This window comes from Lagopus leucura, unplaced genomic scaffold (assembly GCF_019238085.1).
Source record: "Lagopus leucura isolate 7727_CA_CO unplaced genomic scaffold, USGS_WTPT01 Super-Scaffold_100030, whole genome shotgun sequence".
Taxonomy (NCBI): domain Eukaryota; kingdom Metazoa; phylum Chordata; class Aves; order Galliformes; family Phasianidae; genus Lagopus; species Lagopus leucura.
Window position 1 is genome coordinate 4,552,460 of NW_024962281.1, and position 12,789 is coordinate 4,565,248.

At 46.3% G+C, this 12,789-nt stretch overlaps 1 protein-coding gene across 1 annotated transcript in view; it reads right to left on the reverse strand.

Annotated features, from left to right (window-relative positions):
• Positions 1-4,040, reverse strand: part of ADAMTS2 (ADAM metallopeptidase with thrombospondin type 1 motif 2) — a 168,302-nt gene extending 164,262 nt beyond the window's left edge. Inside the window, exons 1-2 of the mRNA XM_042881583.1 lie at positions 3,953-4,040; positions 2,709-3,070 (exon numbers count right to left, since the gene is read on the reverse strand). Coding sequence (XP_042737517.1) covers positions 2,709-3,070; positions 3,953-4,040 — 450 coding nt within the window. The remainder of the gene's footprint in view (positions 1-2,708; positions 3,071-3,952) is intronic.
• Between the last annotated feature and the right edge of the window lie 8,749 nt (positions 4,041-12,789).

Genomic DNA, 12,789 nt, shown 5'->3' on the forward strand with positions numbered 1-12,789 from the left:
CTTCATAAAAAGTTTGTATGATAAAACTCACATCAAAAAAACTATTGATTAGCTTTAACTTTCCAGTGATCTGTAAAGATCCATCTGAACTCTGAAAACACCTAGACTGCATACTTAAGTTCTCTTCAACTGTCTCTGATTGGATTTTTAAGTCAGCAGAAATAGTTTTGTCATTGATTTCTGTCACAGAAAACGAAGAGGCCCCAAACTACATGTGCATCTCCTCAGTCAGAGCAGCAGATAATTCTGCATATGCATTTTCTGTACCTTTTAATTTCTTCAAACCGTTGCAGATTAAAAACCTTTGCCATTTATAGTACAGTTCAAAAATCTGTTCACAGATCTACTATTTACATATAACTCCATTCCAACAGCCTCTCATTTTGGCAACACCAGCAACACCAGACAGACTCCTCTCAGACAATAATTGGAAAATAAGACACATTTGGCAGTTAAGTGCAAACCAAAGGGGATGTTCTGAGGAAATAACATCAGAAGTTGGCAAGATGGCAGATGCATTCACTTACTTGAACTAAATTCAGTCAACAAATTTTGCAATGTAAAGATCAAACTTTGAAATTTAATTCAAATATTATTTCCACCTTCGTATCCAATTGCAAAAGCTGGAAGGCCACCAAAAGCACAAGCAGACGTCAAAGCACCTTCAATAGCAGGCATTTCAAGGCATTGGTGGAAACAAGTTTGCAACAAACAACTCTAGCACTTGTCAGTTGACAATCAGTTGTCAGAAAGCACCATCCCTGGGAAGGAGCTGCAAATTGAAGCGGTGTGTTAAGAACTTCGGCCATGGGATGTACACCAATGGGCAGCTGAAGGAAAATGCACGAGTCTGCTGAATCTCTTCACTGAGATAAACAAGATGTGAAGCAAAATGGACACAAAACCAAGTGAGAATAACCTTCTTGATGAGTTCATTCCCATTCAAAATCCCAGTAAATCTGAGAGCAACATACAGCCCAGTGGGCCTTAAGGATGTCCTGTCAACAACATATTGTTCAAGAGACTCTTTAATATACTTTGCAAACACAAAAAATGAAAAAGTAAACTGAGAGAATTAAGTGCACTCAGCTTCAGTTCTTGGCCGGTGAGTGCTGGGGAATCGCTAGTATCATTTCTTGGAGTTTCAATAATTCTAATGATACCTGTTTTAAACTCCCCCCCCCCCCAAAAGAAAGAGAGAAACTTAGGATGGAATGGGTAGAGATGGAACATGGGACCCAAGGGATCAGAGTTCAATTTGTTGTTCCAAACAGATTTAGTGCACAATCTCAGGGAAATCATTAAAGCCAGATGCTTAAAGATACTGAGGTAATGCTGCAGTATGGCTTCAAGTACGTGGGCAACAACAAACGTGCTCCCACACCAGACCAAATCTTCTCCTGATTCTTATAATGGACAGCGCAACCAAGAATACTGGACCCATGCACACAGGTTGTGGATTCAAGCTGTGGAACGAGGCTCCGCCCCAGTGGTGCAGTGCCCCGGGCAAGAAAAATTTGCCCTAGACAAAGTGATGCGTGCTAGGTACAGGGAGACCAAAGCACTCCTGCTTCCTATGAGAGGCAGGCCTCCAGGGTCACGTTCTGCTTTTAAATTGCTCTTCTTGCACAACACTGGTGTTCCTCTTGCCCTTGGACAGCTGTGCACAGCAAACAGAACATTGAAAGCTGCTTCTCCAAGCTGGAATGCATGCAGCTAGGAGAAATGACAGGAAGGGAAAGAGTCAAGGCAAAAGTATTTGACTCCTTTCCATTCTCAGATAGCCAACATACTATCCCCATGCATGTTATCATCTTGGCACAGCAAGCGAGTGATTTTCTATGATTAAATAAACAGAAACACAACTGACTCATACTAGCTTTTTTTTAATGCAGGGAATAGAATGCGTTAAAATACAGTAATCTCAAAATTACAAACTCTAAAGGATATGGCAAGAAAATATTGGCTAGATTAGCAGTTCATTATCAAAAACATAGCCTTTTTCTCAGTTAACGAATTTCTGTGCAGTAATTACTGTTCAAGTGATAGTAATGGTTAAGGATGTCAGGTACAAGCGGTTATCATTTGACTGCTAAACAAGCACTCCAGAACTGAAAGCTGCAGCAAGTTTTAAAACACACAGCCTTGCAGAATGAATCAGAGAGCTGCTTCACTTGTGGAACTCAGACTCTTTAGAGACTTTCCATCAATCACTTGATGAGGCAATAAAACTCACTGAGCGAACAATCTATGAAAAAAGACTGAATAAATTGAACTTTTCCAGTGCAGAAACGCATCTTACCTATGAAATTTGTTTACAGGGCAGTCCAGCCCATTATTCAGGATCAAGTCTTCTAAAATTTCCCTAAGCAGACTGGAAGTGAAAAGCCGAGGAGGATTTCCAGAACATGACATTTCATCCTGTTGCCAAGGTGTCAGGTGCCTCAAGTAACTTTACCACAAATCAACATAAATCTTGGCTTCGGCTGCTCTGTTACTGAGCAGCTACTGCAGAGCATGTGCTCCAACTTCCAGTGCTGCTGTCTGTACAGCAGTGCCTGGTGCAGCGCAGCTATTCCCACACAAGGGAACATTAGTTAATTTGCATTCACAGTTACCATATGAGGTGTGAGTTTATGGCAGTCCACACATTTTATACTTAGAAAATTAATGTAATTATCTTAGATATAATAACAAAAGTAACTCACCAACCCATCGCAATTGCTGATAGCAACTGAAGCATTTGGCAGATCAGTGATATCCCCAACATAGAGGCAATTCCCATAGAGAGGTTCGATGCGAGTCTCATCCGAGTCCTCCTGCCATTCAACTGTTGCTCCAGGGGCCACGAGCCTGGAGTTTGGCCACAACCTGAAGTGAAACTCTCTTCCAAAAACAGTGACATTATAAAATATTTGCTCATTTGCTGCTTCACGTTGCAAGTCATCCACAGCTCTCCTGAAGCGTGCTCTTGGCGGTCCGGACACCAAGTGGGATAGGAACCTGCCCTCTGAGTCGGTGCTGGTGGGGATGACAAGGCTGTACTCCTCTATATTCCTCAGAATGGGATCTTTGCAGGGAGAGATATGAGAGAGAGATACTGGACCTAAACACGTCCTGATGCCGCTGGATTTTTATTCCATTATTCATTAGCACAGCAGACACTTACATAAGTCAAACGGACACTGCCCTGTACAAGCACTCGGTTTGCCAGCAAGCACGAAGCGTGCAGAGTTCATTCAAACTTGCCGTTGCTCCCCAAAGCAGCGGACAGCTGCCCGAGCCCGCCCGCCCGCGGGACCGCGCGCTCCCGGCCACACAGCGGAGTCTCGAGACCCGCAGCGCAGTCCCCGGAGAGCGGCGGGGCTTCCCGGCCGGGCGGAGACGCTCAGAGGGCGCGGAGCCGTGCCGGGAGCGCTCGGGGGGGTCAGGGGAAGGACCCGGCGCGCGGACTGCAAGCCCGTAAGGGCCGCGTGTCGCTCGAAATCCCCGCGGCACGGAGGGGATGGGCCGGCTGGGGACGAGGACACCGCGGGCAGCAACCGGCAGCGGTGCCGGCGGCCGCCCGGGTACTCTGGGACGGCGGCGGCGGCCGAGGCGGCGAGAGGAGGAGCAGGCGGACGAGCTGCCGTGCGCTTCGTCCCGCACCGGGAACTCCGGGACCGAGCCTTGCCCCGTGCAGGGCGGGCAGGGGCAGCTGCGGCACGGCTGCGGGCACGACGCTCCGCGCCCCCGTCCGCGTATCCGTCCCCATCCCGGTCCTCGTCCTCGCCCGCCGCTCGCAACTGGAAACCCGGCAAAAGCGCCCGTAGAAGTTCGAGAGGAGCGGCAAAACGCGGGGCTCGCAGCCGCGACTTGAGACGGGCGGGCTGCCCGGCACCGGCCGGCGGAGGCAGGGGGAAGCGAGGAGCCCGGAGGCGGCGGACGGCAGCGGGACCCGGCGCGCACCTACCTCTGTGCCCGGGACGCCGCGGGGCAGCGGCGGGCAGGCAGAGCGCGCAGCAGAGCAGGACGCAAGCGAACCCCGCGGGAGGCTCCATCGCGGCGCTGCCGGCCCGAGGCGGGGAGCGGCCCCGGGGCTGCCCACAGCCGGGGCGGGAGGGAGGGAGGCGGCCCCGCTCCGCTCCTCTCCGCTCCTCTCCGCGCCGCTCAGCGCTGCCCCGCGCCCCGCCGCCCGCGCATTCGCCCAGCCGCAGCCGCAGCGGCAGTGGCGGCCGCGCTCCCGGCTCGCAGCGAAGCAGAGACACCAGGAGGCGGCGGGGGTATAATACTGGAAGCACAGGGCGTGCGGGAGTGAAGTCAGGCTGATTGACAGAGGAGCTGCCACACGGCGCAGCCGGCCCGAGGGGAGCGGGGACTGCCCGCCCTGCCCGGCCCCGCGGCTCCGAGCCGCCCCGCTCCGCCCGCCTCGGGGCTCGGGGTGCGGGGCTCGAGGGTGCCCCGGGGCGGCGGGCGGGGGCAGGGGCTGCGGTGCCGCCCGGTGCGGGCCGCTCTCGATGAATTCACGTGGGAACGGGAGCCGGGAGAAGAGCGGTTCGGGCACTCCCGAGGGAGCTGAGCCGGAGGCGGGGGGGGACCCGTCGGACGCGAGGAACGGCTGGCAAAAGTGCCGGCGGCCCGAGAAACCGCGTCACGGGTCCTCACTTGGAGAATAAATTGCCCTAAGTAGCAATTTCAAGGGGGAAATTATTTGGACTGTTTGCACAGAAGGCTGAAATGACTTGCTGCAAAGCCATCCTACCATCTTATCTCAAATATCTGCAAAATGGAGAGAGAGGCTCTGGAAGCATTCAGGAACACTATAAATACAATATAGAAGAAGATTTGTAAAAATAATTAAATAATGAAGAGTGGCCTTTATGGAAAAAAACAAGTTATATTTGTTTCCATATGGCCAGGATAAATGCCATACCGCTTATTCCTTTCAGATAATGTATATATTTACTCAGCTGCTACATTATCAGGATCACATGCTGTTTTCATCATTTTATTCTTTAACTTTGCAGAATCCCAAGAGCCCTTCCTGTGCTCTTGCTGTCCTCACCAGCCCAGGCCTCCCCTACCGCACACAAGTTTGCAGGGTATCTGCCTCTCCCAGAGCCTCCACATTTGCATGCAGTGGCTTGCTGCAGGATCTGGTACTCTGCCAAGAAATTTTCCTGGGTATCCTTGGCTATTCTGCTCCTCTTACACGACTACAGGTCCAATTAATGCTTGTAATCCCAGTATTCCAAACACAAATGAAGGGTACGGGAGAAAAAGATCCGTGCTGCTCAGAGCCATTGCCTGGGCTTTCTGGAGCCCAGGTCTGAGCAGCTATGGCAGCACATGGCATCCTCCCTGCTTGGTTCACTGCTCCTGTTCGATCTTCTCATTTTTTAGGTTAAGGATAAAAAGGGAAAGATTATTCTGAATAATGGAGTAGATCAATTTGTGCATTACTTTCAGACATCCCTTTATCTTTTAAAATGACCTCTGCTTGGGGTGGCTGGCTGTGCTGGGCTTCTCCCAGTTCTTCCTTTTGGTTTGTTTGTCTGTTGGCTCATTCTTTGTTTTGTTTTGCTTTTGCGAGTCCATATTGAGCAGCTTCTCCTACTTAAAATCTCATAGACTTTCATCAGTACGCAGCTGGAAACTTTCCAACTTCATTTTTATTGGACTTGTATTTTAAGCTGATGATGTGGCTTTTTTGTGTTCCATCCATCCCATCCTGCTCAAATTGAAATAACTTCTGCTCATAAACTTGAAAGGGAGAGGAATTGGCCATATATTTGAAATCAAAGTTCCTGTTTCTATATGATGCATCCACAAAAAAAATTAAGGAGATGGGGTAGATTACAGAAAAAAATACAACCCAGCCAATAGTTCCACTAATTAAGATAGGTTTTAGTTCTTGAAAAAATTGGAGTTTAGAAAATGTGCTTTAATATGGATAACAGCTGCACTGCAAAGTAATGATATAAACAAAAAGAATCAGTGATGCCTCCGTGTAGTTTATTTCCACACAGAAACCAAGTGCTGTGTGCATCCCTTACTATCCTGATACCAAGAACTCTGCAGCTCTGATGGAATTACTGGTGGAATTATTTTACAACCTTATTTATAATTTTCTCTTAATCCTGAGCTGAGAACAAGTGTCAAACAACGGGGCCAGATCTGCAGTCGGTAAGAACTGTTTTTCCACTGAACTCACTGGACCAAGTCCTGGTCCCTCACTGAAGTCTGTGAGACTTTTGCCATTGACTCCAACGGAGTCAGGATTTTATGCAATAGATTCACAGTGCCAACTCAGACCAAGTGAGGATGCACACATGGCACAGCAATGAGCCCCTTATCCTTCCAGACAAAAATGTATCCAAGTTTCATCCAGAGGAGGAGATCCAAACCTCGCCAGGCACCACGGAGCATGAGTGGGTGAAATTGCAGAAGAGAAGAGCAGTTCTTGAACCCTCACCCTGCTCTTACACCACTGTAGCTCAGGGAATGCCCCCTCAGAACTCATTCTCTGTTTTCTAAGCTATTGCTCACAATTCTTGACAGGCAATCGAGGTCGCTGCCTGGGTTTCCATGCAATGGCCTTGCCAGGATGCTTCACATTTTTTAGAATGAACCAGGAAAACTCAACACAAAATGTATGTACTGCTGCATTACTCATCCTTCACAAACCTCTCAATTAATTGGTGTGAATGGAGTCACATCATATTTATTTTCCTGGAATGAAGGGAAGAGGACCGAGATACCGAGGCTGCGCTCTGCCAGTTGGAGCTGAGGGCACACATCTGCTGCTGCCAAACGTGACTACCGTCACACAGACATTTGCCTTTGCTGGAGACAGGCATGCAGAAAGGAAAAAATGATGTGCTGTGTCCTGAATGAATACCTAGTCTGAAGGAAAGGGCTTCTAGCAGCTTATGCTGGCATTCCCAAAGCAGCTTTAAACAACCCAGCTGAGCCATGAACAGCCCTGTGACTCAAACAATACAGAGTTCAGCGCTGCCTGCCTGCCTGAATATTTACTTGGATTTACGGATTCTGTCTGCTCTGGGTTTGTGCAATCAGTCCCAGTTCCAGCCTGGGCACATGCGTACAAACTGCAGTCAGGCCTTTTCTGTGGAGGTTTTCTCTCAACATTTAGTTTTGCTCGGTAAAATGAAAAGATCCTGAGCATACATCACCAGCTGCTGCTCTGGAAGTGTCTCACATACACATAACTACACCTCACGCCTGGCATTTCTAACATCTCCTGCTGTTTTCAAGGGAGAATCTTCAGTTGGGCTGCGAGGGGAGATGACTGGCTCAATGTGAGCAGGTAGCCTGGAATCTTCTACAGCCTCTGTGATCCAAACCAGCCCAAGGTCTCACATGAGAGGTTCCCCAAAAAGGAGTTCTCATTTCTGATCTCGTTAGTGGGAGAACAATGCCATTCTGCAAAAGGCTTGTGCATTGCCTGCTTTGTTTCTAGTGCAGATTGCTCATTGCATTCGCCCTCATCTCATGCACATACTTTGGTCTACGTCATATTATACAGCTTAATAAAAAAGAAGAAATGTTAAAATAGCATGCCGGTTCATTTCTTCCACAGGTGGCATTTCCAGGCTCTACAACGTTTGAACCCTTTTGCCACTGCGTGGCAGAGTTACATATTGCCCACAAAAAAGGCATGTGTGATGTTGGAGCAGTGGATGCTTCAGAGCAGTAGCCACAACGGCAGCAGTCCTGGCTTTGTTCCCCTTTACCTGAGCACAGTAATGAGATGAAATATCACACACACACACACACACACACACACACACAAAGAACTCAAAAGACCAATGTAACAATACAGTTATCAAATTTTGATAATTTCATTTCCATTCTTTTTTTAAAGAAAGGTAAAAGATTATTTCTGGCACCAAAGAAATAGTGTCAGAAAAATAAAGTGACAAAAAACTAAATTAAAGCAGTGACACCAAGGCTAGACGTTTTGATTCTTGAAGCAAGAAAGGAGCTGACATGACCACAAAGTCCTGCCTCCAGCAGGAGATGCCGGCTGGCCATACAAAAGGGGCCGTCTCCTCTGCCCACTCCTCCAGAATTTTACCTTCAGCCAGCTCCACGACCCCCCGCACATCTGGCCGCGTCAGGACAAGCTGCAGATGCCTTCTCAGGCTCACTGACAACACAGGTGCAGATTTCTTCTGCACGTGGCCCAGAGCTCCTGCCTGACTGTGGCCGTGCAGCTGAACCACACACGCCGCTGTGCATCCAGGTGTGGGGCAGAGCACAGCAGCACTAGGAGCTGGCTCCAGCTTCCAGCAGTTTCTTCTGCTTTTGGTTGAGCTGCTCTGTGCTGACATTGCGGCCCACAGCACACATCCCATCTTAATTCCCCGTCACATTTGCTCTGCCATCGTAACTCATAACATTTCATTGTTAACATTTCTTTCAATAACTGCCTGTATTTAACTGCTGGGATGAACACCCTGTGATAATAAGTACAGTCCCTCCCCTATGTTTTCACCTTGATTCTTTCTGTGCAGATTTGCTGCCTCGCTATTAATATTCCAGCCATGTGATTTATCCCAGCATGTTCCCAGAATACTTGCTTTCCCTATATAAATATTTGAATGATCTTAATTTCAACTAATTAGTACTGGGACATTTGATTTCCCTCCTGAAGAATTCTCATTTGATACTAACCAGTTCCTTTCCAGTTTATGAGATCTACATTGAAGGAAGAACATAGAGTTCCTGAAAGAACCACTCACTACTGTAATAACTGTTCTAGCTTTCTTCATACAGTTCATGTCAATCTGATACCAAAACAACTCTCCTAGGTCTACCATCTCAGAAACACCAGGTGCAACAGGCAGTGACAAGAAAGCATCCCTCCCCTGCCCATCAACATGCATCAGTCCCACAGGAAGATGGAGCTGAGGAAGAACATTGGCTGTGATCTTGGGGGCAAACCTACCGAGCACCTTGTTGTGCAGCACACGTGGGCAAGTCACCAGGTTCAGGTTCATGCTGGAGGTGTAACGGGAGCTCGATGGCCTTGTGTCACCCTCTGGGTCATCACCTTTGCTATCAGCTTCAGCTAACAAAGGAAGCTTCCAGCAGCCAGGCTCCAGCCGACTGCCTTTCCTTTTTTTCCCCAGTGAGAATCTACATGTATGATTTCATTGAAGAACACTCGGCAAGCTTGGCTGAAATATTTTGACTGTGCAGCGTGACTTTTGTAAAAAGGGAGGAATCAACATCCTCCAGAAGAAAAATTTCTGAGGGGAAAAATGTGTTTCAACCAGCTGTACTTACAATTCATTCTGCTAGAATGAAGTCTTCTCAGAAGCATTTCTGCCATGCAGGTTGCTCTGCTCTCCAGAAAGCCACACCATTCATTTTTTCTGATTTACCCCCGAAGCCATGAAGTGGCTGATGAGCCAAGACGTCTTCGTAGTGAGTGAAGGTGCATGTAAAGAGCATATACTAAGAAGTAAGGCAAAAGCAATTATTTGTAACTACAATAAATTGGTTTAAAAATGTTTATAGATCTAATTGAGTAAAGACAAAAAGCAGGATTTTCCCAAAATCAAGGAGTTAAGAAGCATGAGAAATTTTTTTTTAATAGGCTCTATCAAGATTTTCCGATTCAAATCTCTCTTGAAATAAAGGAAGTTCTATTTTCCAGTTGCCTGTTTCACAGCTGCATCTCCGGTAATAGGCATCTCAGTCATTTATATCTTCGCAAAAAACAAATACCCATTCAGAATGGGAGATTTTCCAGCCTCAAAATCATTATTTGTGTATTTATATTGAATGAATGCCTAGAAGGCCAATGGAAACTGAGGTCTATTGAGTTAGGAAGACAGTGAAGAAAGTGACCTGCCTAAACATAAAGTTCAGTGCAGTTGTTCAGTAAAACGAGAACAGAAATAAGGATTTCTGAACTCTTCCAATAACTCACCTCTGCAATCCTTACCTATTACTTGCTGACACGCTTTTCAAACAGCATTCGTTCTTTACATTTACAAACAAATTCTCTGAATAATTATTTCCTTTAACAACAGAAGTCTCAAGCTATTTCCCTTCTCTGTTCTCACCGCCTACACCACCACCTCGAGAGATCTGGTGCGTTTGCAACTTAGCCTTTTTTTTCCTTCTCTTAATCAGGCTTCCTGGGAGCCATAAAGCTGAAGGAGAGAAAACCGTAAATAATTGCATCTTCAGAGAAGTGTTTAAGCTTTCAGCAGTGGCAGAGATAGTGAGTTCATAGGCCAGCACCAAGCTTGATCAGAAAAGTCCTTACAAATCAGATTAAGGGAAATTTACTCCTATCCAGGATCCCTTATTTGAGAAGGTTTTTCGTCGGTCACTGAAATGATATCATTTCTGTAGCTGCCGTTTAAGGATATAAGGAACACAGAAGGAAAAGCACAGCAGATTACTGGGATCCTGTCCAATGTGGAATATCTGCAGCCTCAAGTCAAACAAGCTCAGAAGGTTCATGGAATTTGACTCAGTGAGAACTGCCAACTCGGGGAAGGTCACAGTCACAGTGCTCAGAAGATAAAGGAAAACACTTCTCAGTCAGTCAGGAGATGCAAAACTTTGTGGAATGTAATTTTCCACCATACAAAAGGAGATTTTTGTTGAACTTGTGAATTGTGCATTTCTTTTAGCTCCAGTGTCCTAACCTGCCAAATTATGTGGCATTGCTCGTGGACACTGTTCCTAACCCTTCACTCATTCAAATGAAGGAATGAGGGCAGAGTTTCTTCAGAAATATTTGAAAGCAACCCTCTTCCTTGCATCATTTGTCCTGGGAAAAAAAAAAATCAAGACAAGGACTTGGACTAGAAGAATTCCTCTTCGGTACCATAGCTCAGAAGTTAAATCCCATCCTTGACTTCTTTATAACCCCAGAACAGAAGTTGGGTGTGAGCTGGTACTCTTAGAGTGCACGATAAATTGTGTCAAACTAGCATCAAAGGAAAATAGCACAGAAAATCTCTAGTAAGCCCAGGGCTATTATTGAAATGCATGCAGTAAAGCAACCAAATGCTTCTGGCTGTTCGTTGGCTCATTCTCCAAATGACACACTGGGGTCTGTTCTGCAGTCAAACAGCTCTGGCTCGGGCAGGCACATGGCATTCGACATTTGCCTTCTAAGCTAAAAAACCTGGCTACACCAAAATTCTTGTAGCCTTAGAAAGTTCACTTCACCAGAAATAATAAAGCAAGTTTGCAGAAATGGAAATTCAAGGAAACACGTTCAGAAAGCACAAAAACAATTTTCACCTGAAAATTCAAAGCTGCAGAAAGCTGGCTTGGTGCAGCAAATGCAAATCATGTGCTAGGCATTTCAGTGCCTCAAGGGAACAAAGGCAAAATGTGGGTGTTTCTAATGACCTTCTTCATTTTGCAAATGTAATAAAATCACTTCCAAAGAGATACCTAACGTTCAGCAAATTTATAGCTGGTTTTTGCTCCACTTTCAACCAATGGCGGACAAGCAGAATGCAGCGCTCCGTCCATGACCTGAAAGCTTGTTAGCAGCCTCCCTTGTTCTCTGTATTGATTTCAGAGTATCACAGGGAGTATCTTATGATTGTTCTCGTCCTTTATAGACATATAAATCAAGAGCAAATTCACTGAACTCGGAGCTGTGACCCTCATGTGATATGGATGTTAATACAATCAGAACCACCTACTGGCAATGCATTTTTGAATTATTTCAGCCTGCTGTGCTAATAGTGTCCCAGGCTCTAACATGTCGTTTTTGACAATTATTCAAAATGTATTTCATACTCAGAGAGCAAAGAATCCCTAAACACTGAAGCAGGTGAAAAGCACGCGGTACGTCTCCTAAATGTGATCCCCACCGTTATTTCCTCAGACATCGCGTGGTAATTTGTGGGTTTGGGGACAGCTTGAGTTTCAAAATCATTAACCAGCTGCAATGTAGGGCTTTATTGATCTGTTTTCACACTCGCAGTAACGATGTGGTACTGCATAAGAGGTGCTGCATTAATGATAGCAGTGCGTATGTTTCGCATTACCCGACAAACTTTTCTACTTATAATAATCTTTGGGCTCTGTCTTCTTTCAGTAGTAATGGCTCATATATCTTGTCTATGTCCAAGACAAATTTCATAGGAGCAGGAACAACTCTAATTTCTGATCTGTCTGCGCCATGAGTGCAAGGCCTGTTTCTCCAAAGCCTTTCTGAACACATCCCAGCAGACCTGCAGGACTCCCCCAGCTTTCTCCAGCTCAAAGGCATGTTTTGGTTGAGTGGACAGAGCTATCAGCCGCCAGAAATAGCTACGCCTTTCACTTGGCATATTTGCTTCTAGCATTCTCTTTACAAAAGGACGAGGAATGCTGCACACAGTTCTGCCAGAGCAATGCCTGAGTACAAAAACATTCAAAGTCTTCCAGTGAAACAGTAGTAAATGACACGTGCCTCTTATTACTGCTGATGCAATCCCTGATAGAACACATTTATTTTATCTTTTACAGCTTAATGAAAGTGTGTAAAATACCCAGCTTCATTAGATGGCATATTACAAGACTTTAAAGAGGACCAAATTCTAAATAATCTCTCTGTACTGAACTGTGGGCAAGCTCTGTACAGACCAACAGTGCAATTTCCACTGGACGGAGCACAGAATAACACACCTAACACACCTAACACCCCTAACACACCAACACACCAACACACCTAACACCCCTAACACCCCTAACACACCAACACACCTAACACACCTAACACCCCTAACACACCAACACACCTAACACCCCTAACAC